Genomic DNA, 27,194 nt, shown 5'->3' on the forward strand with positions numbered 1-27,194 from the left:
GCGAGGCGTGGCGGGGCGGGGTGGGGTGGGGCGCGGCGGGGCGTGGTGGATGAGACGCGGCCGCGGATTGGCTCGGCATTGCCGATGACACGGCAAGTGACGTCATTCGGCAAACAGGCCTGGCGACACACTGCTTGGCGATCATCGGCGGTGCTCTCGGTTCCGGGAGGCGCGGCGAGCACTCCGACGAGGACGTCGACGGACTTACGCCCCAGACTGAGAGCGGCGAGATCTTCTCCCCCTCCAGCGCCACCGCCGCGGTAATCCGCTCATTCAGGAGAGAAGGGCCGATGAAACCGTAATCGAACCGCGTCGGCGAACCACCAGGCCAGAGTGCGGCCGAGATGCACTAACTACACCCACTGCAGGGGGACGACGATTTCCCTACACCGTGAAAAGCCGACCCACCAGTGTACCGGGCAGCCACGGGGCAAGCGGAGGCGGGGGATCAAATCGCAAAGTACGCGACATGAGGACGGAGGACGCAGGGAGGTAGACCGAGGTAGGCGACCGCCACGACGCGACGCGGGGTTGTTCTCATGCCCAGCCATTCATCAGGGCCGGCCGGGCGGGGACGACCACTGCTCGGGGGAGGGTGCAACGAAACCCCCTTCCCGACCACGACCCCCGCCACCGCCATGCCGCCATGCAGGGCCACGCCGTGGAGGCGGCGCAGGGCGACGTGTCGCATTGGCCTGGCCTGGCCGCGCCGGGCCGTGCGTGGCCGTGCGTGGCCCTGCATGGCCACGGCGTGGAGGGGGCAGTGCGGGACGTCGCAGCACCGCGTAGAGCGCCGCGTAGCGCCCTAAAAAAATCAATGGAAGGTCATTTACTGGCTGCTGGAGGAAGGCATGCATCATTCATGAGCACTTCCAATTTCCTGGACCCTGCGCGCCCTGCGCGGCGACGACGGGGGGAAGGGGTGCCTACGGGGACTGCACCGCCCGGCCAGCCGTATCCAGTGTGTCACACTTCACATGCAATTCGCTGGCCGTTCCTTCCGAAGGGGGCGGGCCGGGGCCCGGGGACACCGAGGAAGCCGTCCCAGCCCCTGCCTGGTCCCTGCGCGCTGCCCCGCCCGGCTCCGACCGGCTCCGTCCGGCCGCCCACATGCAGGGCACGGCCTAGAATGCACACCGCCGGAAGCTCTGCATCATTGCGGTATCGCCGAATTTACGGCCGACCCCCAGGACGCTGCTCACCGGGGTCGCGGGGCGTTCCCAGGCGTTCCGCGGGGCGTTCCGCGGGGCGTTCCGCGGGGCGTTCCCAGGCGTTCCGCGGGGCGTTCCGCGAGCCGCGGCCCGAATCCGGAACGCTGATCACACACAAAAGTAGCGGCCGGAAACGGCGCCGTGGGGGGTCCTTCGTCCTTCCACATGCGGGCCGCGCCTCGGGCCGCGCCGCGCCGAGGAGGCCAAGAAGTAGCACCGCGCTGACCCGCGCCGCTCGTTCTTCTCGGCCGTCCCGCGGGGCGCCGCGGGGCACGCCAAGCTCGGCCAGGTCAGCGGTCAGCCGCGACGCGCCCCGCCATACCGGCCGGACCGGGACCCGGACCGGGCCGCATTGAGCGTCTCACTTATTGAAAAACTTTGTCGCTGGCCGATAAAGTTGTGATATCACTTTCTTAACAGTGGTGTGGCCGGCAGCGCGGCAGCGCGGCAGCGGGGGTGTGGGGGCTTCAGGGCCCTCCGCGGAGAGCCCTGCCGGGGAACACAGCAGCGCCGAGGCTCACCAGGTGTGATATCCGCGGCGGACTCGCCAGACACTCCCCCCCCCCCTCCCTTCCCTGGCGTCCCACTGGATCGCGGCGAAGCAGCGGCAGCATTAGTGCGCCTCGGCCAGCCCCGCCAGCCTCGCCAGCTTAGTGTGCAATCCGTCTTCAACTACCTTCAGCGCAGGATTAAAAGCATTGTCTCCCCGGGGGAAGGGGAGGGGGAAGGGAGGAGAAGGGGGAGAAGGGGGGAGGGGGCACCGCAGATGGCAGCTCGTTAGTCCACAGCAATTACCGGTTCAGCGGGCAAGGCTGAAAAATGCGCTCGCGGAGGATAGAAGGGGGGAGGGGGAGGGGGTTGGCGACCCGCCGGCAAAGACACTCCGTAGTGTCGCGTTCCGCTTGTCGGCCGCCAAATAAAAGAGCGCCTGATTGACGTCGGCGCGAACGCGGCGTGACGCGCGGCGGGGCGGGGCGCGGCGGGGCGGGGCGCGGCGGGGCGGGGCGCGGCGGGGCGGGGCGCGGCGGGGCGGGGCGCGGCGGGGCGGGGCGCGGCGGGGCGGGGCGGGGCCGGGCGGAAAAGAGCGCCAATCACCGGGGGGTGTCTCGTGTCGGGCGGCTCCCGTTTCAAAGGCCAGCAGAGCGGGGGCGCTTATAAATCGGAACAAATTCAGCCATAGCCGATATTGTTGTTGTTGTTCCTCCCGGTTGCTGCACCAGTTCACCGGGCGGCGCTAACGTGACCCGGGTCGGGGAACATCAATCACAACGTGGCGCGGCGTGGCTGCAGCGCAGGTACAGTGCTACACGCGGCGCTGGCTGCCGCACGCTGCCGGCGCCATGGCTGGCGCACGCTGCCTGGAGGCTAAAAGCCCAAAGTGGCCCCGGTGATTGTGATGTGATTAAAGGTGACGAACACGGCGCCTATGCCAGCAACGGATTGATGATGTTTATAAACTTTCATCTGGACAAGTCAAACGTATCAACTGGCGTACGGACCGTCGAGAAAGTGCTCCTAGACCCTGCAAAACGAACACAAGCGGGCCTTAGAAACTCCCACTCTGTATAAAATTTCTGCATGACGCGAACGCTCGTTCAACCATACGAGTGCTCCGGCGGTCGGATCGTGGCAAAGATTTAGGCAAGCAGGTCGTTTAAATTAGTAAAGGCGCATCGAAAAGCGTTATGAAATGTCTGCACTACGGCTGCCTTATAAACGGCCCTACATTTCGACCAAAGACCCAATAAATTTTTATAAGAGCCTTTATAAAATTTAATAAAAAATAAAATCACCTGGGCGTCTGATTGTGATGGATAGGGCGGCGCGGCGCGGCGCATCGCCAGCCAGGCGGACGGATGGATGGATGGATGCACCAGTCTGGCCAGCGTCAGAGCAGCGTCGGCGGCGTCGCGCACCCGGTCGAGAAAAGTGACTCCGTCCGACCTCACAAGGCGAACGACACACACACGGCCGGGCCGCCAGGCAAGCGTCCGCCCACTCTTTGTTCTCCTGCCCACTGGGACGGCGGAAACGCACCACCTGGCCGACGGAGCGGCGTCCGGGCAGGCGGGGTGCGCCGGAGCGCCGGCCAAAAGAGAGGCCAAGCGAGGGACTCGTCGACGGAGTGGCGAGTGAAGTGCGGCAGTGCGGGCCAGCCGTTAAATAGCGGGCTGCTCTGCCGGGCTGCGGGCGTCGGGCCGGCCGAGTAAAGCGCGCCCCGCACTTTTACGACCAAAGGACGCGGTATGAAATGACTGCACACGGCCCTCTCTCGGCCCAGCCGGGCCCAGCCTCGCCCGAGACCGGGCCTTGGTCCGGGCCCTCGGTGAAGGGTTTAACACTGCGAGCGCAGCGTGAGCGCTGGGAAATCTCCAAGCCGCCCGCACCGCCCAACGCCCATCACGGCGTGGGCGGGGGGGGCGGGGCGGGGCGGGGGGCGGGGCGGGGCGGGGCGGGGCGGGGCGGGCGCGAGTTGCTGTATCATGTCGCGCTATGAATACGGAAGGACGACCCAAGCAGCCGAGCCGAGGCACAGCCAAGACACTGCGCAAAATTTAACGCCTTATCTTCTACAGCCGCTAAGCAGACCAATGCAGCCCTTTCCCAAAAAAATATTATCAAATTTGCAAGTTTTAACGAAATTCGATGAAATTTAACACGAACACTCCATGCTGCCTCTACATTCGCCAACGGCTCGACATTTCATCGAGCCAAGGCGACATTCGGCGCGTCTGACGGCAGCAATCCGAACCCATATCACAGTGGCGAAACCTGCGCGCTGCGGCCACACAGCCTCGCGCACTTGTGCGCCCATCCGAAGCCACTTGCCGCCACGCCGCGCCGCGCCACGCCCGTCGGTGCAGAACTGCGGTCGCCCCGCCCCGCCCGCCCGCCCCGCCCCCCCCGCCCGCCCCGCCCCGCCCCGCCCCGCCCACCCAGCGGCGCGCCGACCGGTCGCTCCCCTTATCGCGCGGCGGACTCACTCGCGCGGTCTGGGCTGGCCGCGACCCGTCGCGCTCCCGCCACCGCGAGCAGAGTGGCGCAGTGGAAGCGTGCTGGGCCCATAACCCAGAGGTCCGAGGATCGAAACCTTGCTCTGCTAGCAGCACACCTTTTTTTTCATTTCCCAAATGTGCAACGCCTGCAGCTCATTTGCTGAAAATTGTAGAAGTGGCGAAAATGTCATTCACTATTTCGTCATAAAGTGGCAACAAATTTTTGAAGTGTGACAGATCCAAATTTTGAGTCGGGACGCACGTGGACGGACACTCATTGGCTCCAGGTTCAAGTTGAGGACACCGCGGCGTACGACGAGCCCCTGCCAATCGGAGGGTAGGCAGCACGGTGCACACTGCCGGGCCCAGCCGCCCGCCCAGCGCCGACCCCAGCAGCCAGCCAGCAGCCTGATTCCGAGGGGTCTGTCCCCCTCATACCCACACAGGACGCCCCAAGAGAGCGAGAGAGAGAGAGACCTTCCCCTCGGACCCAGCCTGCAGCGCCAGCGACCCCTTCCAACCTACGGCACGGCGGGGGCGGCTAGGCTAGGCGAGGCTGGGCCTGCCGAGGCCGCACTCCCAAGATCCTATTGAGCTTTCTCGAAAACGAAGCTAGTATTATGACAGCACAGCGAAGGTGTAACGTAGGTGAGGGGTCTCAGACTTATGACCAGTTCTGTATTAAAAACAATTCTTGTATTATGATAGATTTGTGTCGTAGAGTACTGAGAATTAGCTTAGTATTATGACAGCACGGCATTTCTCAGTAGGAAATTCGGAGTGCGGGCTGATACAGGTGGAGGGGTCCAGCTGAAGAACGGGCGGTCTATCGGGTCGCCGACTGAGATAAATGGGCCCCAATGGGCGCCGTGGCGCACCGTCCCGGCACGGCACGGCACGCCACGGCCCGCACGGTCAGTGGGCGCGCGGCGGGTCGATGGGTGGGAGGGGAAGGGACGGGCTGCGTGATGATGAGATGTAGGCCCCATCCTAATCGTCACAAAGCGGACTAGACCTTTCTTCGGCGGCGACCCCGGCAGGCTGCAGCAGGCCAACGTAGGCCCGCCTCCCCGCACCCCAGCCCCAAAGGCTCCCTCCTGGACCCTCCGGGAAGGCCTCCGGCCCAGGAGCGGCAGGGCGGCAGAATGCGCTCGGGAACATCCAGCACGGCACAATCCAGGCCCATCTGCAGGCTGCATCCTTCCTTGCATGCCCCAAATGCGGGTCGGGGCTGCCTGCCTGCCTGCCTGCCTGCCTGCCTGCCGGGCCCCGGGACGGGCTCTGCATGGCTCTGCTGGCTACGGCAATGCGCTACCTATTGTCAACCGACCGTAGGCCCTATTAGGCATTCGCGTCCCTCGCTGCACCGCCCCGCCCCGCTCCGCCCCGCCACGCAACGCCACGCCCCCTCCTCCCGAAATGCCAAACTTCCGCGCCGAGCAGTGCGGCTCGCACGACGCCGCGATTGAAAACGCAGTCTTGGTTCGAACACCGGCCTGGTTCCTCTTTTTCTGTATTTTCCCCGCCGCCGCGGCGCGTCTTTTCGGTCCGTCCCTTTTTCGGCCCAAGTTATTATCGGGGAGCGTGACGCGACATCGTGGAGCCTCACCTGCCAACCCCTTCACGGCCTTCTTGTTGTTCTTGGGGGGGGGGGCGCCTCCGTCTAGAAGGGGAGTTCGAAAACTGTCGAAGATACGCCGGGGAACCACGCGACGCTGAGGTGCACCGTGACGAGTAAACTCGCCACAAAGGCTGATGGAATCCCCCCCCCCACACACACACACACAGGGACTTGGCGACGACGTGTCAGTCGAATTAAAACCGAGTCAAATCCGCGACATGGCGACAGAGGCCGAGGCCGTGGCGTGCATTCGGAGCGACCCGCGCCGCCAAATGAGAGTGGGGCGGAAACGGAAACGACAAAGCTTGCTAAATGGTGATGCCTGCTTGCTTTGTTGAGCCTCTCGTTACAGGCGGATTTCAGTCGCACGGCCCCGCCACGCCATGCCACACACTCCAGTGCGTGACAGACAACAGTGCGCCGCTGCAAAACGACGCGGCGCGCCGGCAGTTGGGCTGCCTGCCCTCCAGGCGCGAGCCTCCTCCTCCCCGGGGTGCTTGGCGGCCTCGGGGACGCGGCGCGGCGGCGCGGGGAGTTTGTCATCCGTTTTAAACTTCCCGCGTCGCGCGTCGCCGGCAGGCAGAGCGGGCCGACCGGGCCGACCGGGCGGCCTCCGCGGACAAACAACGAAACGGCGCCGCCGCCGCCAACGTCGTCGTCGTCGTCCTGGCCCCCGCTCTATTTGCCCCGAGTAATGAGGGCGGAAGAGCGAGCGGGGAGGGGAGGGGATTCCCTGGCGCTGACCACGGAGACAAAAGAGAAGGGGAAGGGGGGTGATTATTGCCAAAATTAAAGGGCCGCCCCCGGAAACAACGGCCACACTGCGCGGTGCTGCGCGGTGCGGCGAGTCTGTGGACGCCGACGCGGCCGCTTCGGACACACCCAGGACCCAGGCGGACTTGGAGCCTGCCCTACTCCAAGGCCGCACTGCCCGCTCGCCGGGCCCGTTGGCCCCGACCTCTGACAGTCTGGCAGCCCGGCAGTCCCTGGCAGTCCAAGCGGCGCGGCGCGGCGCGGCGCGGCCAGGGGTGCAATTCTGCCCCCGGGCCGCAGTACAGAGTACGGACCGCCTCGGCCCTCGTCACCCAAGGCCTGCAGGCAGCGGTGCGTCTCTCTCGCACCCGCACGGGAGAGCCAGAGACCTCGAGTATGACGGCCAGCTGACTCCGAGCTGACTCCAAGCTAACACCGAGCTGACACCAAGCTGACTCTAAACTGACTCTAAGCTCACTCTAAACTGACTATAAACTGACTCTAAACTGATTCTAAACTGACTCTAAACTAAGTCTAAACTGACGCCGAGCTGACTCTAAACTGACGCCGAGCTGACGCTGAGCTGACGCGCTGACGCTGGCGGCGGCAGAGACGTGGGTCGTTATCAGAATCTCGGAATCGGTGGCCGCCTGCCGCCTGCTTTATTCATATATTGCTTTCGCCAGCTACTTCCTCAAGTAGTTTGCCCCGCTCCGCTGTGCTCCGCTCCACACACATATGTGCACACGGGGACAAACTTTGGCAGCCGCCACGCCAGGCACGCCAGGCCCGGTTGGCGCCGGGTCCCGGTCCCCGGTCGGTCCCCGGTTCGCGGTTCGCGCAGCGGTTCACGCAGCGCCCCCCAGATGGCGCGTTCATTGTAAAAGGAGGCTCATTATAAGTTGGGCACCGGGAGCGAAAAGCGACAGGGTCGCCCGGGTCGGACTCGCCGGCTGCACCGCGCTCCCCGTGCGCCGGGCCCGCCGAGCGGACCCCGCCCCCCCTCTTCCGCCAAACCAAAGCCGCCGAAAACGCGGAGGGGCGGCGCGGGGTCGCGGCAACCTGGCGGTGCTGGCGGCAACACAGCGCGTCCTCGCCAGCACCCGGACAACTCTCTGGCGGCGTCAGCGAGGCGCACCGCGGTCGCGCACTCCGCCGCCACGGCGAGGGTGCGAGGCACTGCGAGGGCCTCGGCGCGGCGGGACGTCTGCGCACCTTGTTATAGTTGGGCGGCGGCGGCATAGGCCGCCAGCACGCACTGCCACGCACTGCCACGCACTGCAGGCTTGTCTGTCTCTCTCGCTCCCCAGCGGAACGTGGCAAGTGCGAGAGAGACAGCGACGGCCTGCTTGGCGGCCGCGCGGCCAGCATGACACGCCGCGATCGCCGGCCGTTGGCTCCCTCCCCGGACTTGTTTGATGTCAGTTTGCAGTCTACTAGACACGGCACTCCGGTCTGGGGGCGGAGGGGCGGGGTGCGGGCCGCCGGAATGGCGCACTGCATGGAGGGCTGGCTCGGCTCGGCTCGGCTCCGCGGCGATGCGGCCCGCCAGACACCGACGGGGGCAGGGGCTGCAGGGGGTGCCGAGCGGAGGGGGTGGCTCTAGACTGATTCCGAGTGTCGTCTCCCTCGGCCTGTCTCTCTCACACCCTTACGGGACGCCCCGTGAGTGCGAGAGGGAGGCCTCCCCTTCGGCATAAGTCTGCTGTCTATAATTCTCACGGCCCGGGCCGCAGGGCCACAGGGCCACAGGCCGCGCTGGGCCAGGCCACCAGGCCATGGAGGGGTCCAGGGTCTCATTGCGGTTCCAAATGTATAGACGGCACGTGTGAGCCGAAAAGGGGAGGGGGGAGCACTGCGCACAGAACAACCCCTTCCCGTCGACCCCTCCACGCCAAAGCCATCGCGACCCTCCCGCGGAACCCCCCGACCCCCGTGCCCCCGTGCCCCCGCGCCCCTGCTCCAACTTGGCGGCCGCAGCCAGCAGGGCCAGCAGGCCGATTCCGAGCACTGCTCTCGCCGCTGTCTCTCTCGCACCCACGGGTTGGTGCGTTAAGGTGCGAGAGAGACAGAGCACCGTCCTGAAACGGCCCGCAGCCGGGACGACGGCCACGTCCAACTGCTGCGGGTGCAAGTGGTCCACTCCACTGCCATCCTTGTCGAAAAGGAGGGGGGCACGGCCGCAGTTTGAAATAGGTTGGAAAGGAAAGGCAGACACGGGGTGAAATAGGGGCGAGGGTGGATTCGCATTAACCGAAAACTGAATCTGTCGTGTCTACCACAGAGACGCTGCACATTCCAACATTCTGTAGGAAAATGACCAATGTCATTAAAATATGTCTCTCTACGCTTCGAAAATATTTCTGACATTCAGTCCCAAAGTCACGTTATCGCTCGCCACCTCGCCACAAATCGCAGCCCACTTTGGGTTTTTACGTTGTCGTTTTGTTTTTCGGTTAGTTTCCGCGCGCAGTGACACCGGCTACTTATAGGTTAGGTTCTCTAGGGGTGTGAATTCTCCCGTAAGTTCTCGTTCTCAAATTAAGACGAACGCACCAGAAAATCTCAAGCTCTACCCCGCTGACACACTACCGATCACTATGCTCGCTGTGGCAGCGCAAGTCCAGACGTCACAGAACGAAACAAACAAAACACAAAGTCACCCAAGCGCGACCGTGGAGGTTATCCCACCTTTCGACGGATTGGCCTCAGAATGCCGGCTCGCGTCGTCATGCAGACCCTCTCGATGTCGGGCTTCCAACGGACGGTCAGTTGGAGAAAAGGAATTTCTCTTCAGCACTGAATTCACGGTTGACACAAACCAAAGGTCTTCGGGTTTGAACACATGCGCCGCAAACGTCAAACGCATCGCACCACTCGCACCTGGACCACACACACGCACAAGCACGCTGCACTGCACGCACACCGGCACCGGGACCGGGATTTCGGGTCCGAGAGAGAGAGAGGAGAGCGAGAGCGAACGCGACGCGACTGGTGGCGTCCCCTGTCGGCGGAGCCTGGAACTACACCGCCTGTGGCGATACCCCGCGCACTGCGTGCAGCTTTATCGCCGGCATGGAGTATTTACGTATTGATATCAGCAGTTTCCCAGCTTTTCTGGAGCTCTGCCTTGATCATTCTTTATCATATTTCTCTCTGCCAGATTTCCAATATAATTAGGTGGGCCTTTCAGCGTCGATTAGCACATTGCTATTATCAAGTTCAGTTATGGTAGATCAGGTGGGGAGAGGAATTCAAACCACATTGCTCTGAATCAAAGTACAAATTTTATTGATTTTGCACCACACTGTAAGAGTTGACATCAATGCGTCAAAAAGTATTTTTTTGTGCTTGCACAAATGGAACAAACGGGAATCATATGATATGTTTTAATGCTTTGAAAAAATAGTCTTTTCATCATGTAAACAGTGGGTATATACAATGAAGAACAGTACAACATGCAGAGAAATGTACTGTCTTAGCCATTCGCAGACAACTCTTTAAATAAAACTTCAAGGAAGATGTCGGAATGGGTTGGTCCAACAAAAGCTCTGAATGAAAAATTGAGCGATTATTAATCACAATAAGGGTATAAAACAACTTTGCATTACTGCAACCAACAGCCGCCAATATTTAACATCAATAAGATCTCGTCTCTTAACATAATGAAAACATTTACTACGAATATCAAAATAGTTATTTATCTTATTGCCGAATAATCCAGTCTTATGGTAGAAAAATAGGGGAAACTACAGTATTCTCTGCACTAGTCTCCCGCAAATTCTTGTGGAGCTTGTACCTCAAGAAGAAACAAATTACAATAAAAAATACTAGAGAGGAAAGATAAGACATGACATAAAAGACGATACATTTACAATAAATAAAACAACTATGCACCCAATCGGATTCACAAGTAGCTCGATACGGGCGTATGCTTCTGTACAGATTGTAAGAATATGAATGCAGCACACAGACACACACACACATACACACACGCACATAAACACTCACACATATACACATACATTCACACGCACACACTCACACATGCACTCATTCGGATAAAAGCGAGACGAGAAACAGACTCTGGCAGCACAGAGGACAGAGAACGGACAGACAGGGGCAGGACAGGTCGCCCCGCCCGTCGAGCAACTCGGCAGAACCTGACGGCGTGCCGTAGCCGTACTCTACAAGACATCACAGTCAAACGATGGCCCCGGCCTCGGCCTCCTTCCCCTTGTCCTTGACCTTGTCCTTGACCTTGACCATGTCCTGGTCGAGGGCGGGGTGAGGGCGGGGGTCGACGCCGAGGTGGCGGCCGGGGCTAGGGCCCTGTCGGCCCTGTCCCAGGAGGAGGCCTGAGCCAGGGCCGAGGCCGGTCCGAGATCAGGAGCTGTTGCTGGCGGCCGTCTCGATCTTCTTGGACAGCTCCGACACCACCTCGCGGTAGATGAGGGGGTCCATGTTGTCGCCCAAGGTGTAGAGCAGCCACCAGTCGCCGACGTCCGTCTTCCGGGACAGGGCCTCGGCCACCTCGATGGGGACCAGCTTGTGCCACCAGTGGAACACCTTGGGGCGCAGCGACGGCGCGCTCAGCAGCAGCGCGCGGTACAGCACCAGCACCGTCAGCAGCCCGGCCAGGATCATGAACCAGAACCAGATGAAGATGTACGTCTTCTCGTTGACGATGTTGAGCGGCAGCAGGCACAGCGAGTCGTGCTTCTGGATGGTCCCGGACGCACCGTACTTGTGGAAGATGCACTTGGTGACGCGCGGGAAGACGAACACCATGGGGTCGCCGCGCTCCTCCTGGTTCTGGTCCGAGAAGGTCATGACGCGCAGGCCGTAGCTGAAGAACTCGCCGTCGAAGAACGAGTTCATCATGTAGAGCTGGGTGATGATGTTGACCAGGCACAGCGTCTCGCAGAGGAAGTAGCGGATGGCGTACGTGTTGTGGCGCTGCAACAGGTGGAAGGAGCGGTGTCAACGAACTGCCACAGAGATACCCCGCGCGCCGAGCGCCGCCAGCGCAGGGAGTATCGCCACCCGGCGCCAGCGGCCGCCAAGCGCCACTGGTGTGGGGAGTAGAACTTGCACATTTGAACGAAATTCTTTTCGATAGTGAATCACATACCTCACAGTGATGCAGCAAGTAGTCGATGAGGACCTTCTTCTTCTTCTCCTTGTCCTTCTCGGGAACCAGGCTCTGGTGCAGGCCCCCGGACAGCGTCCGGACGAGTCCGCCTTCCCAAGCGTCCCACAGCCACTTTGGCGTGTAACACATCATTGCCTGCCAACACACAAAAAAAAGCCAATATAAATGACCGGTCCATTTGAAATAATGCTAGGTCTCCGTACTGCGTCCTCGGCGCGCGCTGGCCGAGCTGGCCGCGCTGGCGCACACCCAAACGGGTTATTCTCTTTCTCTACCGCTAGCGGCAGCCGCGGCAGCAAGCCGGCAGGGCTCGCGAGGCTCGCGCTGGAACCGGGTAGACAACGCCCGACTTGGCACGGCCAGTCGAGCATAGGCCACCCGAATTCCCAAAGCAAACCGGGTCTAGCCCATCAAAGAAGCGTGCCGGCCGTCGATCGGCCATCGGGCGCGCGTGCCGACCAAAAGTTACGACCGCAAAAGAAAACAGACAAAAAGAAACACTGGCGGCGAAAAAGTTGTGTCACACCATATCGCATCTCATCCGGTCCCCCTCCAGGTACCCCTCCCCTCCTCCCACTTGGTCACTCACTTCCCCCTTCCCGCGTCCCCCCGTGCACCGCGAGCACCGCGTGCACGGCGACGGCCTTGGCTGCCTTGGCGACGTCGGGCGGGGTCAGGGCGGCCGGGCAGCTGATCGCCCAACCGCCCACCCGCGACACACTGAGCGACGGGCACCCCGTGGCGCGGCCGGCGCGGCGCCGCCGTCATTGGAATGCTCACGCGAGTGCTCCACGCCACTGCCAGCCAATTGGACGTCAACGCCCACCATCAAGGGACCCGCGAGGATGTGACGGACACGCCGCGACAGAAGCGGCCGAGCGGCGATACCCCGGGCGCGAGTGACTTTTCACGCTGGACATTGGGGGCGCGCTCCCGCGCGTCGCGCTCTGACGGGTCCTGGCGTCACATTCTGGCAGATCTTCTGATCTCTGGACAGCACACTGCAGATAGAGGGTGCGGACCCGCCCCGCCGCAGCACGGCCAACAACAACAACACCAGCGCCAGAGGTTCGGCCCGGGCCGCCGCTCTTCGGCAGTCGCGAGCGTTCAAGTCTCCGGCGAGAACGAGGCGAAAGGGCAAAAGGGTGTCGGCGAAACGAGAAGAAGGAGGAGAAGGGCGGCGGAGTGGACAGGGAAGGGCGGCACAGGTGCCTGTCGTGGGGAAAGGCGTACGTCGCGGCGCGGCGGCCGGCGGCGTCCTCTCGCGCGGCGCGCGGCCCGTGGCCCACGCGAACGGCCGGCCGCGCGTCTGCGCGTCCTTGGACTGCAATCCCGGAGACCCTTCCCCTCCTCTCCCCCCGCGGCGCGCGGTCGCGACATGACCGGCCGCGGCACTGCGGCGGCGTGCTTTCGGGGCCGCGGTGCTCTGGCGGTGCGCGGCCCTGCGCCGTGCCTGGCCGTGCCTGGCCGTGCCCTGCATTGCCCGCGGCCGGCTCGGCGAGCTGCCTGCCTGGCTGGCCGGCTGGCCCTCGGAGAAAGCGGCCGACCGAACCCGTCCGGGCCGCCGTGGCAAGGGCCGCCAAGGGCCGCCGCCAAGGGCCGGCGAGAGGAGTGCGAAACGGCCGCTCAAGGGAAGGGAAGGGAAGGGAAGGGAAGGGGGTTTCCCCGCACCAGCACCGCCACGGCACGCCGCGCGCCTCACCTGGCCACGGCCTGGCCGCCGCGCTTCATCGCGCAAGTGCGTCCCTGCAGGACAGGCCTGCAGGCGCCGGCCCGTCTCAGAACGGCGCTGACGACAGTAAAACCGCGCCGGCGCCGTCGCCCCGTCTGCGCGCTGCACCGCCAAGGCACTGCACTGTCAGTGTAGGTGCACCTCGATGCACCTCCAGCCTGGCCTGGCCTGGCACCGCGCCGTTCCGAGACACCCGGTAGTTGCGTGCCGGCCGTGCCGTGGCCGTGCGGCCGCGACGCCATCCGAAAGTGCAGACGCATGAAGTGCAGCGGGGGAGACGTGACGGCGAGTAAATGAGGCGCAGGAACGAAAGGGAGGGCAACTTTTTCAGTTTCTTGAAGACCTGCCGCGTCCGTCGGCAAGGCGCAGTGCAACCGTGCAACAGGTGCCTCGCAACGATCTCAGAAAATAGTGCTTTCAATATTTTTCCGCTCTCTTTATGCTTTTGTAGTCCCTCTTACTAGAGTGTTGCACTAGCACGAATTAAAATACGTCGTTCCCGGCTAGGCTGAGAAACGCCCCGCCGAAAAGCGCAAAGAGCGAACTGTACCGGACACGCGCGGGCACCTGAGATAAGCTGGCGCTTCCGTCGCTGCCTCTCTCACTCGCACGAGTGTGACAGAGATAGAGAGGCTAGAGCGATGTTCCGGCCCGCGGGCTGAGCCGAGCTGACCCTGACACGAGCCCAGCGCAGCGCCCTACGGCCGCAGCGCCGCGGAGCCGAGCCGCGAGTGTGGTTTCGTGTCGAGTGCACTTTAGTCACAAACAATGGGCTGGCTGGATTTCGTTTCGCATTCTGCGCGGTGCGGATCGTACGAAGTCGCGGTCGGCGCGCCTACTTGGCGCCTCGCCGCGGGTCTCGCAACGTTGCGTCATCCTCCCGGAATACACCCTACCGTCCTGCATTTGCCATTCGGTGGCAGTTTCGGCGGCACTGCGTGTACTGCGAGCAAGCGAGCCGGCCTCCAAACAATGACAATTAGCAACAACAGCGCTCGTTTGACACTTTGACACGACAGCAACAAGCAAACAGTTCCCGACACACGCGCTGACGCGCCGGAGACACCTGCTGCTGCACCGTGAATGACCAGGCGCTTTGTACAGTGCGGACGGTCTGCTGGGAGGAGGCGAGGAAGTGCCGATTCGTGAGATAAGAAATCCGGCAAGTAATCTAATCACCCATTTCCCAGAGTCGATTTGAAGTACGACTGAAAACTTGCACTGCCCGCAACGTGTCGTATTCCAGCTCAAGCCGCCAGTGGCGATGCACTTTTACACGTTGATGAATAAAAGGTGACATTTTCGACATTTTGGACATTTTGTCTGCTGATTTTATACAGTGTAGAGTTGGTGGGACGCTCGCTGCGCGGTGCTGCGCGCCGTGCATTCCACACAAAAGGCAGCCAACGCCGAGGCGCGGGTGTTGCAGTCCAGGCACTGCAGGCGCTGCAGGTGAGACAGCCACCAGGTGAGACGAGCCGAGACGAGCCAGGGACAGGCAGCCTTGACTCCGCGAAGGTATTCATCATTAACGAGGCGGTAGTAAAACCAACAAGAGAATGACGGAAGGGGCGAAGGGGCACGCAGTGTGGCACGCACACAAGGCAGAGATCGATTGGCCATCCCTGCTGGCCGGTCGCTCTGTCTCTCTCGCACGCACGCGGGGCGCCCCACGAGTGCGAGGGAGAGAGAGGAGTCGCGCTCGGGAATCGGTCGTAAGGTCGTAACTCAACGTCCAGGGCCATATCGGCGGGGCGGCGACGCGGCGACAGTGCATTGCACACAGGCTCCGAAATTCAATTGCCCAGTCGAGCTGCGCGGCTCGGAGACTCGTCGGAGTGCTTGGCTGGAGACACGCGGGCCGGGCGGCGTGCGTGAGAGCGGCGTGCCGCGTGCCGCCGGTGCGTGAGCAGAAGCATGGCTGAGCGCGGAGCTCTGCGGCCTCGTCGCGGCGAACGAGCTGTACCGGCTGCCAGCCCGGGCTGCCCGGCCGCCAGCCTAGGGCCGTGCTGGCCGAGCTTGCCTTGGCTTGCCTGCTCCGCGCTCCGCCCCCTCGGGACAGGCAGCCAGGCAGCCCAGCCACGGAGGCGGCAGCCTGCGGCAGCGGCGGCAGCCAGCCGAACCCGAGGGAGCCGAGGGCAGCCGAGGGAGGGTGTTGCTGTTGCCAGCCCTGCCTGTCCGACGCGGCGACGCGCCGGCGAGCCTCCCAGCCGAGGGTGAACGTGGGGGAGCCGAAGCCACCCGAAGTGCCCAGCGCCGCGCCACCCGAAGCGCGTAGCCGCGTAGCGCACACCCTTGGCTGCGTATCGACCCGCCTCGGCGCGACGAGGGGTGGTGGGGGCGGCTGGGGTGCGCTGCGTTGCCTGCATCCGAGGGTGGATTTGGCGCATTGGCGGCGAGGTGGCCGATGTTGCATCATCCGCAATTGGAGGCCCCTGAGTCACTGCCAGTGGCGTGCCAGGTGACTGCCAGCAGCCAGGTTGGCGACGCTGCGCGACGCTCGGCTCGGCCCATTCAGACATTGACAGACAAAGAGGACGCAGGAACGCAGGCCTGGGCGACCCGGTCCGCCACGGCACCCCAGGCACCCCAGGCACCCCCAGCAGTGCACAGCCCGGCACAGCCTCTCCCCCGCGCCACGCTGCCTCCCCTACTGGCCCCGCTGCGCGCTGCGCCGAAAGGACGCCAGGAAGGCCAGCAACAAGTAGGACTGTACAGTCGGAGCAGCAAGCAAAGGCGCGAGCGCACTGGAGGAGGCAGAGCGAAAAAGGATCACGTTCAGAGTTCGGGTTGTGAGGCCAACCCGATGGAACTCCCTTCAACTTCAACTTGGACTCGTTGATACGGCGGCCAGGCTGGGCCGGGCCGGGCCCGTATCCGTGTCGTATCAAGGTCAAGAAGGGCCCGAGGCAGCTAGAGGCATCCCGAGCGATGTGCAGCACAGGGGTCACGACGACGGCGTTCTCTGTCGCCCGTAGCCTCCCCAATGTGTTAGCGGCCGGCCCAAATTGATTGACCTGACGGGTACACACGGGGTCCAACAAATGGCCCTCCCCCCCTCCCCCTCCCACCGCGGCCGAGGACGTAACGGTGCACCGCTGGGCTGCCGCGGGAGCCGGTACTCTACACCGGCCGGTACCTTCACCTTCCCGGCGCAGCCCGGCGTGGGTACGCGCCGGGTACCCTTCCCGACAACACCGGCAGAAGCGCGCCAAAATGTCGCCGCGTCGCAAAGAACAATCCTTTTGTTCTTGAAGCGGTTTGCGTTCACTTCTTTTCGAACTTTCATTCCCCTCATTTGTAGCCCGTAACCACTCTTGCCGTTTACGAGATAATCGACGCTTTAGTCAGCGCTCCTACACCACCCACGCCTAGGCGAGGGTCGCGTGAGGCCATCGAGGCACTATTGGCAGCCGTCAAGGTGACGCTGCAACGCGCTGCAACGAAAGTCATCGCTGCAACAACCCGCCCGTACCGTACCGTAATTTCCATTTTCCTTCATTTTCCCTCTGCACAAAAAAGAGCAAATCCAATCAAGAGGGTCTGCCACGCTGCCCCGCTCAAACAAACATAAATCCGTGCCAGCCCCGCCGCCGCCCCGCCCCGCCTGGCGCTGTTTTGACCAACGGATTGGTGCGCGGGGCTTTCGGGGCCTTCGGGGCTCGCTTCGGGGCCCCACCGGGGGCTGCGGGGCGGGGCAGGGCACGGCAGGGCCGCCGTCTGGAGGGCGGCGAGCCCGCCGGACCGCCGGACCGGCCGGCATGGGTGGGGCACCTGGTGGCGGGGCTGCGGGGCTGCGGGGCCGCGGGGCCGCCGATGATACCCATGATCGACGAGCTCCCTCGTTATTTGTGACCAGCAGTATTTTCCACGAGCACACACACACATGCACCACGCCCCATCCCCGCCACACACACACACTCACACACGTCGAGGACGAAATGCGCTCAAACGGCATCGTTTTCATGGCCGTGGTCGCCGAGGCCGCCGTGGAGGACCGCAGTGCAGTTCGCGCGCCGCGCGCAGTGGATCCGATTTCAAACTTGTCGGCTGCAGTGGCAAGACGAGGTTACGGCAGCACCGCGCGGGCCTTGCAAGTGTCGTAGGGTTTCCCACACACGCGCACACACACTCAAGCACACACCGACACACGGGTGAGGGCAGAGAGTCAAAAGGCCTCGTACGTTTACCACATAGAAGGCACCTTTTTACGCCCCTTCAGTCACAGACGGCCGCGCGCATGTGTGAGTGCGCGCGCGTGTATGTGTCATGAATTCGTTTGGCAGTCGACCTGCGCGTCGAGGGGTGTGGCGCGACGTGAACGACTCCCAGTGCGTGGCGAGGCGTGGCGTGGCGTGGCGTGGCGCGGCCCGGCGTGGCGCGGCGTGGCGGGTGAACGCCCCGCTGACAACTTATTAGTCCTGGTCATCTCCAGTCAGGTCCGTGTGGCGGTCCATTTTCCGTCGTGTATTTTCCCTTCCAGACACGCGCGGCGTCGTCGTCGTCGGCGTCCTCGCTCCGACGCGCAAGGCGCCGTGCTCCGTGTCCTCGCCATGTAGGGCACGGCGACCAGGGCCTGCACGGCCTGCACGGCCTGCACTCGCCAGCAGCAGCAACAATCTGCTGTACCAACAACAAAAACAACAGCGCGCTGGCGCCGACAGAGGCTTCGGGAAATTCAGACTCGGACTTGACTTATCGGCTCGCGGCGTGCAGCTGACGCCACACTGCTGACACGCGCCACCGGCCAGCACGTGCGAGAGGCGCGCCGAGTGCCCGTCGCTCCGTCTCTCTCGCACCCCAGAGGAGCCATGGCACGCCCCCAGGAGTGCGAGAGAGGCAACGTGACATAGCCTTGGGTCATGGCGGGTCACTTTCATCACTTCTGCATGCGTGCCGTTCCAAAGTTGCGAAAAAGAGCCGGATAAGAATGCGTCCTGCGGTCCTGGACCGTCCTGGCGCTGGCGGCAAAGGCCGCCAATGGCCGAGCAGCCACGCGGAGCCACGCCACTGCGATATGTCTCGGCGGCTTGGCCGGGCGGACTTTTAAAACGCCATAACACTACACCTGTGTGTTTAGGTGGCGACACGTCGGCCGTCCCCTCGGCCGCTCGGCCGCTCGGCCCGTCCAAGAGGCCCGTCAGCACCGACAGTAAAACGGACGGAACGGGCGGCAGGACACTGCAGCGTCCCGGCGATGCGGCCGCGATAAGGACGCGGATCGCCCAACCAATGACACTCCGGGGAGAGGAGCACCTCGAGGAATACGGAGTGAGGCGCGCGACACGACGACCCGGGAAAGACTCGGAGCCAAATTCGCCCAATTTACAACAAGAATTCTCTGCCTTCGAAGAGTTTTTGAAAAAGTCTTCAAAGTTTCGGTCTCTTGATCCGAGCATCACCTGGAATAAAATGATAGCGCTGTGCTGGGAATGGTGTCAGGGCGAGCGGCAGTGCAGAGTTGCAGTTGTGACCAACTGCGCGAGCTGCGGCGTGGGGGGGGGGGACACCCGATACTGCACACCGATGGCACACAGTAGGCCAAGTCGTGACGGACATAATGAGGCAGTTCCGGAAACGCGATGAAACCAGCGACGGTACACTGCACACTGCAGGGTACACTGCAGGGCCGCGTCCAGCACACTGGTCCAGAGGTGATCCACACGGAATTCCGTTCCTCTAAACGACGGCGTCGGGGTCCCCGCCAAGCCCCGCACTTAGCCGGCATTCCACCACCACCACACTGCGTCCTCGCGTTCCGGACACTTAGAACGGGGTGCTTTTCGTACTCAATCTGCCCCATTAGCCTGGCCTGGCGGCCTGGCGTGGCGCGTAGACACACCAGCCCAGCCCATTATAACCTCCTCGGACCGGAGGCCCGCAGCAGCCACCGCCAGATTCCAGCACTCCAGCGACGCGCAGGGCGGGCCCTTGATTCGGCACGACACGAGCCCTCCGTCGTGACCTTGAAATGCGGTCGCTGCGGAGTGCGGACCCACGGCGTGCGAGCGTGCGAGGTCCACGTCAAACAGAGCAAAGGGAATCGTGGCGTGATCTCCAGAGCCGGTACGTATACGGCTGGAGCCTGGCTGGGGTCTGCCAGAGAGCCCGGCTGGGGCTGCCTGGGCTGGAGCGAGTCTTTACCGCAGACGCACGGGCCCACGGGCCACGGCTGGAGTCCAGGGCCGAAGCCGGCTGGAGTCCAGGCAGCCAGACACGCGGACAGACGGACGGACGGAGCCGCTCCCGCCGCTCGGCCCGCCGCTCGGCCCGCCGCTCGGCCCCTGCTCCCGCTGCAGGAGAAGCCGTCGGATCGGCTCGGCCAGCGCTGCCCGTCAGCCCACTCCACACTCCAGCGGGAACTCCCTCCTCTCGCTCCCCCTCCCCTCCTCCCCCCCCTCCCCGCCCCGGCCGGCGCGGTTCTGGACGAACGCCCTCCCAGGGCCTAACTAACCCGCGCGCTGCAGCGCTGGGCCGGCCGGCTCAGACAGACTCCAGCTGAGAAGCGTTTCACTGCACTTCCTCGTCGGGAAGGGCTCAGTGCCCGCAAGGGCACCGAAGGGCCGCCGCCTGGAGTCGACTGGCATTTGACTGGAATTTGAAGCCACCGCCTTCCTGGAACGGCCGATATCGCCCGGTCCAGCCACATCGTGTGGAATCGGCGTGCGGGGGGGCGGGGGGGGCGGGCGGGGCGGGGCGGGGCGGGGCGGGGCGGGGCCGACGGCAGGCCGACGGCGGGGCGCGCACGTACGCCTAATTGTAGCGTTCGTATACCGTACAGTCCCAGCAGAAAGTGCCAGGGATAGTCCCGGCCAGAGAGCGTGCTCAAGCACCGTGCAAACCAAAATCCTTTTATTGTGATTCAAACCAAATTGCCGGCCTGTCGGGCGATGGGCGATGCCGGGGCGATGCGGCACGATGCGGCCATGTGGCGATGCGGGGAGGTAAGTCATGTCAGAGTGGCAGTTCAAATTAGAGGAGCCAACGAGAGCGCGCCCGGGAAGGCTGGAAGGAGTGGAAGGCCTGGCAACCGACTGGCAAGCCGGGAAGAGAGAAGTCATCAATTCCCATTCAGTTCAGGTTGGGCCGGGTGGGCAGTCCTGTCTGTATGTACATGCCCGCCGTGCCCGCCGTGCCCGCCCCGGGCCTGCCGGCCCCGCCCTGCCCACCAAGCGACCACCACTTCCAGTTGTAAATTCCTTTCCCCAAGGGGCGAGATTTGGCAGAGGCGAGCAGGCGGGCAGGAAGGGGAAAGGCAGGTTGAAGGACATGAAGGACAGAACCACCCTGCTGTGCGTTTGAAGGGGGACGCCAAGCCTTGCAGACGCGACCAAATCGGAAGTATGAGAACAATGGGACAACCTCGGTGGCACGCACACACGCACACACACTCGCAGACTGGATTGTTTTCGAGAGCCTCTGGCAAGGAGACCGGCGAAAGGGCCGTGAGCTGCATGGCGCTGCAAGTCAGGCGGGCCGACGTGACCGCGGCACTGCCAAGGGGCTGTCTCTCTCCTTCTCTCACTCACTTGGCGTCGTTACCTCGGGGAGAGAGAGAGAAACGGCCCACTGATCGGAATCAGTCCCCAGGTCTCACTACGGCGTGACAAAGCACGACACGCGACGGGCGTCACGCCTTGGTCACGACCAGTATGTCGACGTAGAGCGCATAGCGCGTTTGGAACAAAAATTTAGAGGCGCCCGGGATCGAACCCGCGCCCGCCGGGCGAGCCCAGCAAGACGCCTCGCAGGCCGCAAGGGCCGCCAGTCCAAGGGCCATCGGCTGCAGGCTGATTCCGAACGGGCTGTCTGTCGCTCTCTCGCACTCGCGGCGCGCGGCGCGAGGGAGCGAGAGAGACAGCCCAGCGAGGCCCTGCGCTGTCCGGCAAGGCTCGCAGCGCAAATTGACACCAATTAGGTCGTCCAGCGGCGCGGAGCTGGCGGACACTGGCGGAGCGTAGAGCTGGCCGGCGAGCGGGCGGACGGTCACATGACGACGACGCACGCGATCGCGGGGCGGGGACGCGGACGTCGAGGACGCGGAGGACATCGAGCGCCTCGCCCAGCGCCCCGCCGAACCAACCGAAGAACACGAACCGCGACGCCGGAAAACAGAAAACGGCGGCGAAAACGCGCCGCTGCAACGGGAGCCGCGCGGCGGAGTGCACAACAGTGCAACCTGGCGCCCTGCAGGGCCTCGCCCGGCCTCACCGCACTTCCGGTGTGGGCATCAGCAGGGGGCCGCTACGCCGCGCCTAGCCGCGCCGCCACACCGCGAAAGCGGGCCGAGGTGTCGCCCAAGTGCGACACGGAGGAGGCTCGCCTCGGCTCGCCGAGCGTCCGATTACGGCCGCGACGCGACGCCTCGCGAAATCTCGCCGACTAGACGGAAGCTCGAAGAAAGCTCGGCCACACTGCAAATGGAATCCACGCGTCGATGACGAGCCGAGTTGCACGGTGATAAAGCCAGCGGACATGGCGCGTAGGGTGACGGGCCTTGGTGTCGTCGAGGGCATTCCCGGCATAATCGCATCAGGGTCCGACGACGCCGACGACACCGAGGACGCCGACGACGGTGTTCCCCGGATTGGATGGCGACGTCCGAAGTGCAGAGCACTGCAGTCGCCGCGGCGGTCGGCGCGCCGCACAATGGCAATTCGGGCGAACCGCAAAGTGTGCCGTCCGGCAAATGTGTGGCCCTTACAGAGACTTGCAGTGCCCTCGCCGCGCCTCGCCGCCACATTCACATTCAGCGTTTCCCGCCTCGAGGTTCGCGCTGCTGCGTCTGGCAAAACGTCCCCGACGTCCCTCCGCGCGCCGCACCACTGGGACAAAATATATCGCCTCGTTGCATCAGCCTTGGGCGGTAAGGCTGCAGCAAGGGCTCCCGAGACTGACTAGACTTGCTCGGACCCAAAGAGCGGAGCCTCTCCCGCATCAAACCGACCTCAGTTTTCCCGTGTAGGTACGTACAACTCGGCTGTCGGACAGTTAGGGTCAGAGTAACGCATTTCCTGTGGCAAGTCTAATAGTTTCCAAAATAAGCTCCGTCTTTCCTGTGTACAGAGTCGTTGCGTCACCGATCAGAGCCAGGGTCAGTGCGAATGACTCAGCAGTCATCTGGACCGTCGCGTGGACTAGTGCCCGACCGTCGTGCTCGCGGACGTAATCACCGAATCACAGTGTAGTGGTGTCGCACACATGGTGTCATTGGTCGCTAGCATGGCATCGCATGGCAGCCTCCGCCGGCCGGAAGACCGTCCAGACGCCCACCGAAAAAGCTAATCATAGAAATAGGACATTGTCCCTCCCAATGAGATAAGGACGTCGGTCAGCCGGACAGGCAGGCAGGCGGACAGACAGACAGACAGACAGACAGACAGACAGACAGACAGACAGACAGACAGACACGGCGCGCCGTTGAATCAGTCAGCCGGGCGTGTGTGATGTGAACGGACCGGCGACACGAAGTCTTATCAATTCCTAAAAAGAAACCGACGCTGAACCGCTGCCGCTGGAAAAGCCAGTTCAACTTGTCATCTCGCGAGCGCTTCACAGTGTGGCGTCGCTGGTGCGTCCAGTGCATCGCATCCGGGCGTGCGCATCACGCAACGATCATGGCGCTAACCAGATTAGCGAGGCCGGACCAGAATCACCCTGACGAAACCGTGTCGACATTCGGGGCGTGACAAGCACTTCGAACAGTGCGGCGAGCCATGGACAAACCAAGGACGAACCGCTACCATGGCCATCGGGGACCTCGCAACCCCCCCGGCCCTCGGCCTCGACGGAAACGCCAAAAACGTTCGCGTGACCCGAAAAAGTGCATACAATCGGTCAGTTGCAGGTGAAGGTGTCTTTGAGCGACACGCCCCATCCGCGGTACGCCCCGTACGCCTCAAGCCTCCAGACGCGCGGCCCATTTGCATATAAATGTGTTCCCGCCCTGACAAGCGGCGCGACAGCACAAAATAACATGAAAAACAATTACTGTTCGAGCGTCAGCAGGACAGCAAAAGGACGCTGCCTTTCAACATTCTTACCAATCGTTTCGGGGCGTCACGAATAAGAGCAAGCCGGGCAGTCGGACAGACAGACAGACAGACAGACAGACAGACAGACAGACAGACAGACAGACAGACAGACAGACAGACAGACAGACAGACAAGACAAAAACCAGACAGACAGAAGGCCGTCATGACGGGCCGGCGGCCGGAAACTCAGGAGAGGAACATTCAGCAACTCCGGTCTCATCAAACAATTGGCGCTTGGCACGGGCGCCGGTGGTACTAGGCGGGACCCCAAGTCGTTAAACCCGGAGCGGGGGGGCCCGCTCTACTGTGTTCAAGGTTTTTACATAGTAGTAGCGCTTGTTTCCCCCCACTGCACTGACAGAGTGGGATGAATCCGAGAGGCACGACATGAAGGCCGTCATTGAGTGGTGGCGGCGGGCCGGGTGCCAGCAGCCCAGCTGCAAGGGGTCTTTGCAAATCAAGGCGTTGGGCGGCGCGCGGGGCTTGATAGGGGGGCCCAAAAGTGAACCGAGCGGGGCCCTTGGGTTCGAGTGGACAAAACGTAAACGGCCGCGCCGTGAGCGACCACGTGGCGGACGCGGCGCGGCGTGCGCGTCGCGACACTGGCTGATGTACGCGCCGGGCTGGAAATAGAAGTACGTTCTGGGTGCCGGTCCGTGAGGGCCGTGTAGCCCTGGGTGAACAAGAAGGGCCCCAGTTACCTCCCGGCGGCAGGCCGGGCGGCCGAGGCAGGATGTGATGTGCCCGCCCCGGCGGCACCGCCACACATGCGTGCAGTGCAGTGTAACAGACAATTTCCAAGGGCCACAAAAAAGGGAATGTTGCAGCGTGGTGGTGTTTGGACGCCGCTCCGCGGCACTGCTCTGGAAGCCAGGAATGGCGGTCGGGGCCTCGGTCGGGACGGCGCGTGCCTCGCTTAGGGCCGGCCCCCGCGTCCCAGCAGCCCGGCACCGCGCCGCAAGGGCCGCGCCGCACCCCAGGCGCGGCGGTGGAACGTGGTGGAACGTGGAACGGTCGGACAGCTGATGAAAGATACACGCGTTCGGAATACCCCGTGCCGGCAAACAGTCGCATTACCGCGCGATGGCGGAGATAAAAGCAAAAGCCAGGCCGGCCGAAGCGGTGCCGAAGCAGCGCCGAAGCCAGGGCGCGCAGTTTCCCCGCGCGTTACAATGACACCGTTGTGCGGTGTTCTGGTGTGCTGGTGTACTCGCTCGCGGGGCCGACCGCCAGACCAGCACGACGCGCCGGCGGTCCGGCCGGCTGTCGTGGGATTCAGGAGAGCTGTCCGTCTCTCTCGCATCCTCACGGAACGCCCCACGAGTGCGACAGAGAGAGACAGAGGCTTGTTCCGAATCGCTCGGCTGCAGGCACTTGGCGATGACGGGCCGCGTTCGGCCATTTTATCAATCGGCGCCGTCGTGGAGGAGGATGTTCGCGGCCTGCAGCGTGCGGCGCAGCACGCAGCCGCCAGGTCGTGACTCTGGGACTCCGGGCCGCAGCGGCGGCGCGTAGCGGCGCGCCTAGAGGCTGCAGCCGCCGGGTGCAGTCCGGGTATAGTCGGCGCGCCGCATCCAGGCCCCTCCCCCGCGCGGGGCCCAGGCCCAGGCCCGGGGCTCCACTTGGCTTCCGAGAAGGGGGCCATCCTGGATGGAGCGCCAGGCTACGCCAGGCCGGACGCCGGGGCTCAGCCTAATCCAATCCGATTACATGCAATTAAAGCGCCGACGGCATCCAGACGGGGCGGCGTGGCGCGGCGCGGCGACGTCCGCCTTTGATTTATCCCACACCGGCCCCACATCGAGCACACCGAGCTGGCCGCCCCGAACTGTTGTTGCACCGCGCTCGTATTGCGGTTAGGATTCCGCCCCCTTCCTCCTCGTAGGGAAGTAGGTGACCCACAGGGGGCGTCGATCGAGAGTCCGGGTTACGGTGCGTGCCCCTGGCAGTGCCCCTGGCAGGCAGGCAGCCAGAGGGGCATCGACCCCGCGGCGCCGCGGTGTGCCTTGGCCTGTATAGTGGTGTAGTGGCGTATGTAGTTTGCTTCGCCACTGCGCGCTCTGCCGGTCGGAGCGTCGGTCCAAGGAGCGGGGCGCCAAAGTGACAGCGTTGTCGGCGAGACACCTTCGCCGTCGCTCGTCAGTCTTCTCTTTCGGCCGACAAAGTGACACGGCCGCACGCCGTCATCCGACGACTCCAAAACACAATGACCAGCGACACGACAGTCATGTCGGCCCTGACAGGGCCCTGTCACCCAGTAGGACGTGTCACCCCTCTGTCCGCCTCACTTTACGTATTGGCCCGCCCTGAACGGGGCTGTGGAGGAAGTACGGGCGGACTGGTGTTGGTTGATGCAGTGGCTACGGCCTGGCTGCGGACTGCCCGTGGCTGGACCTGGCCGTTGCGCCGGCTGCAGGCTGCAGCGATGCAGTGGATGCAGCCATGCAGTCCGAGGGGGGCTGACCCGACCGCACCGCAGTCCGCACTTGCAAGCGACGAGGCCACTGCTGCGTTTTTATAGTGTAGCCCGCTCGGCCACCACCTCGCCTGCCCCACGCCTGCCCCCCCGGCCGCCCAATGCAAATAGTAACAATAAATAAAAGCAATAAATAATTGCGAATGCAGCCTGACGTGGCGCGGGGCCTCCGCCCCGTGTCGGTGTTCGTCTGCTTTTTCGTCTGCTGTTGTTTTGGGCCGTGTTTTGGCGACGCGGCGGACCGGCGGACGGGACCCGGGCCGGCCGCTTCGGACTACTACAAAGTACCGCAGCGCCTCGGAGGGGAGCAACGCGGAGGGAAACGGGGAAAGGGAACCAAAGGGAACCCACCTGGAAGAACAGCACGAAGCACACCCACTGGTAGTAGGTGTAGTACTTCTTGGCGTCCTCGTCGTCGAAGTCGTTGGCCACGCCGGGGTGCGCGACCTCCTTGCCGACCTGGCGCTGGAAGGCGTCCGGCATGGTGAAGGTGGACGTGATCCAGCAGTACGTGTTGATGGGGTGCGTCGGCAGCCCGTTGACGATGCACTCGATGGGCTTGCCCACGTACTGCGTGGCCGTGATGACGAGCGAGCATGACGCCAGCAGCGCCGTGGTGAACAGGTTGTGCAGCCGGAAGATGGGCGAGTCGATGACCACATCGGGGAGCTTGAAGTACTGCTTGAGGCCGCCGAATAGCTTGAACATTTTGGCGGCAGGGTTCACTCACACGCACACACAAGTCAGAGGCAAATCCAAGGGACACGACAACGGCAGCGTCGGCGGCGACGGCGGCGGCGTCGCGCGGAGCGGCACTCCCAGAGCTCGCGGGAACACTGATCACCAGGGAATTCTCCCTCTCCTCCCTCCGCGCCGAGCCTGCCGAGCCGAGCCGGGCCGAGCCGAGCCGCTGGAGTACGGCCGGCGCGGGGAAGGGAGGGGCAGGGAGGGGCGCGGCGGGGGGCGCGCGGAGGGGAGGCGCAGGGGAGGCGCGCGAACGGGTGGGGAGGACGGGGACGGGGACGGGACGGGGAAGTGGAGGACAACAACGGGCTGGGCGCGGTGGCGCGGTAGGCGCGGTGGGCGCGGTGCGGCGAGGCGCGGTGAGGCCCGCGGCGCGCTGCCGCTGCTGCGGCTGCAGACACTGATTACCACTCTGCCGCGCTCCGCGCCGTGCTCCGCGCCGCCCCGGTCTACAGTGCCCTGGCCGGCAGCA

At 63.6% G+C, this 27,194-nt stretch overlaps 2 protein-coding genes and 1 non-coding gene across 4 annotated transcripts in view; 1 reads left to right on the forward strand and 2 right to left on the reverse strand.

Moving 5' to 3' along the window:
- The window catches only part of LOC117649582 (gastrula zinc finger protein XlCGF57.1-like), a 53,601-nt gene extending 44,087 nt beyond the window's left edge, over positions 1-9,514 (reverse strand). For both annotated transcript variants that reach the window (XM_034392469.1, XM_034392470.1), the window contains exon 1: positions 9,273-9,514. The gene's annotated coding sequence lies outside the window, so the exon portion shown is untranslated. The remainder of the gene's footprint in view (positions 1-9,272) is intronic.
- On the forward strand, positions 4,243-4,314 carry Trnam-cau. Its single transcript has one exon. It is a non-coding gene; the product is annotated as a tRNA-Met (tRNA).
- A 335-nt stretch (positions 9,515-9,849) lies between the features above and the next one.
- On the reverse strand, positions 9,850-26,835 carry LOC117649532 (innexin inx1). The gene is made up of 3 exons (XM_034392406.1): positions 26,330-26,835; positions 11,716-11,871; positions 9,850-11,540 (listed from the first exon to the last, which is right to left on the reverse strand). The coding sequence occupies exons 1-3, from the start codon at positions 26,684-26,686 to the stop codon at positions 10,968-10,970; spliced, it is 1,086 nt and encodes a 361-aa protein (XP_034248297.1). The 5' UTR covers positions 26,687-26,835; the 3' UTR covers positions 9,850-10,967.
- Between the last annotated feature and the right edge of the window lie 359 nt (positions 26,836-27,194).

This window comes from Thrips palmi, unplaced genomic scaffold (genome assembly GCF_012932325.1).
Source record: "Thrips palmi isolate BJ-2018 unplaced genomic scaffold, TpBJ-2018v1 HiC_scaffold_4, whole genome shotgun sequence".
NCBI classification, from domain to species: domain Eukaryota; kingdom Metazoa; phylum Arthropoda; class Insecta; order Thysanoptera; family Thripidae; genus Thrips; species Thrips palmi.

Excerpts from the sequence above, each read along its gene's own strand:
- LOC117649532 (XM_034392406.1), bottom strand. The coding sequence starts at position 26,686 with ATGTTCAAGCTATTCGGCGGCCTCAAGCAGTACTTCAAGCTCCCCGAT. Across the intron at positions 11,872-26,329 it reads GCTTCGTGCTGTTCTTCCAG|GCAATGATGTGTTACACGCC; the intron begins GTGGGTTCCCTT and ends GTGTGTTGGCAG. Across the intron at positions 11,541-11,715 it reads ACTTGCTGCATCACTGTGAG|CGCCACAACACGTACGCCAT; the intron begins GTATGTGATTCA and ends CACCTGTTGCAG.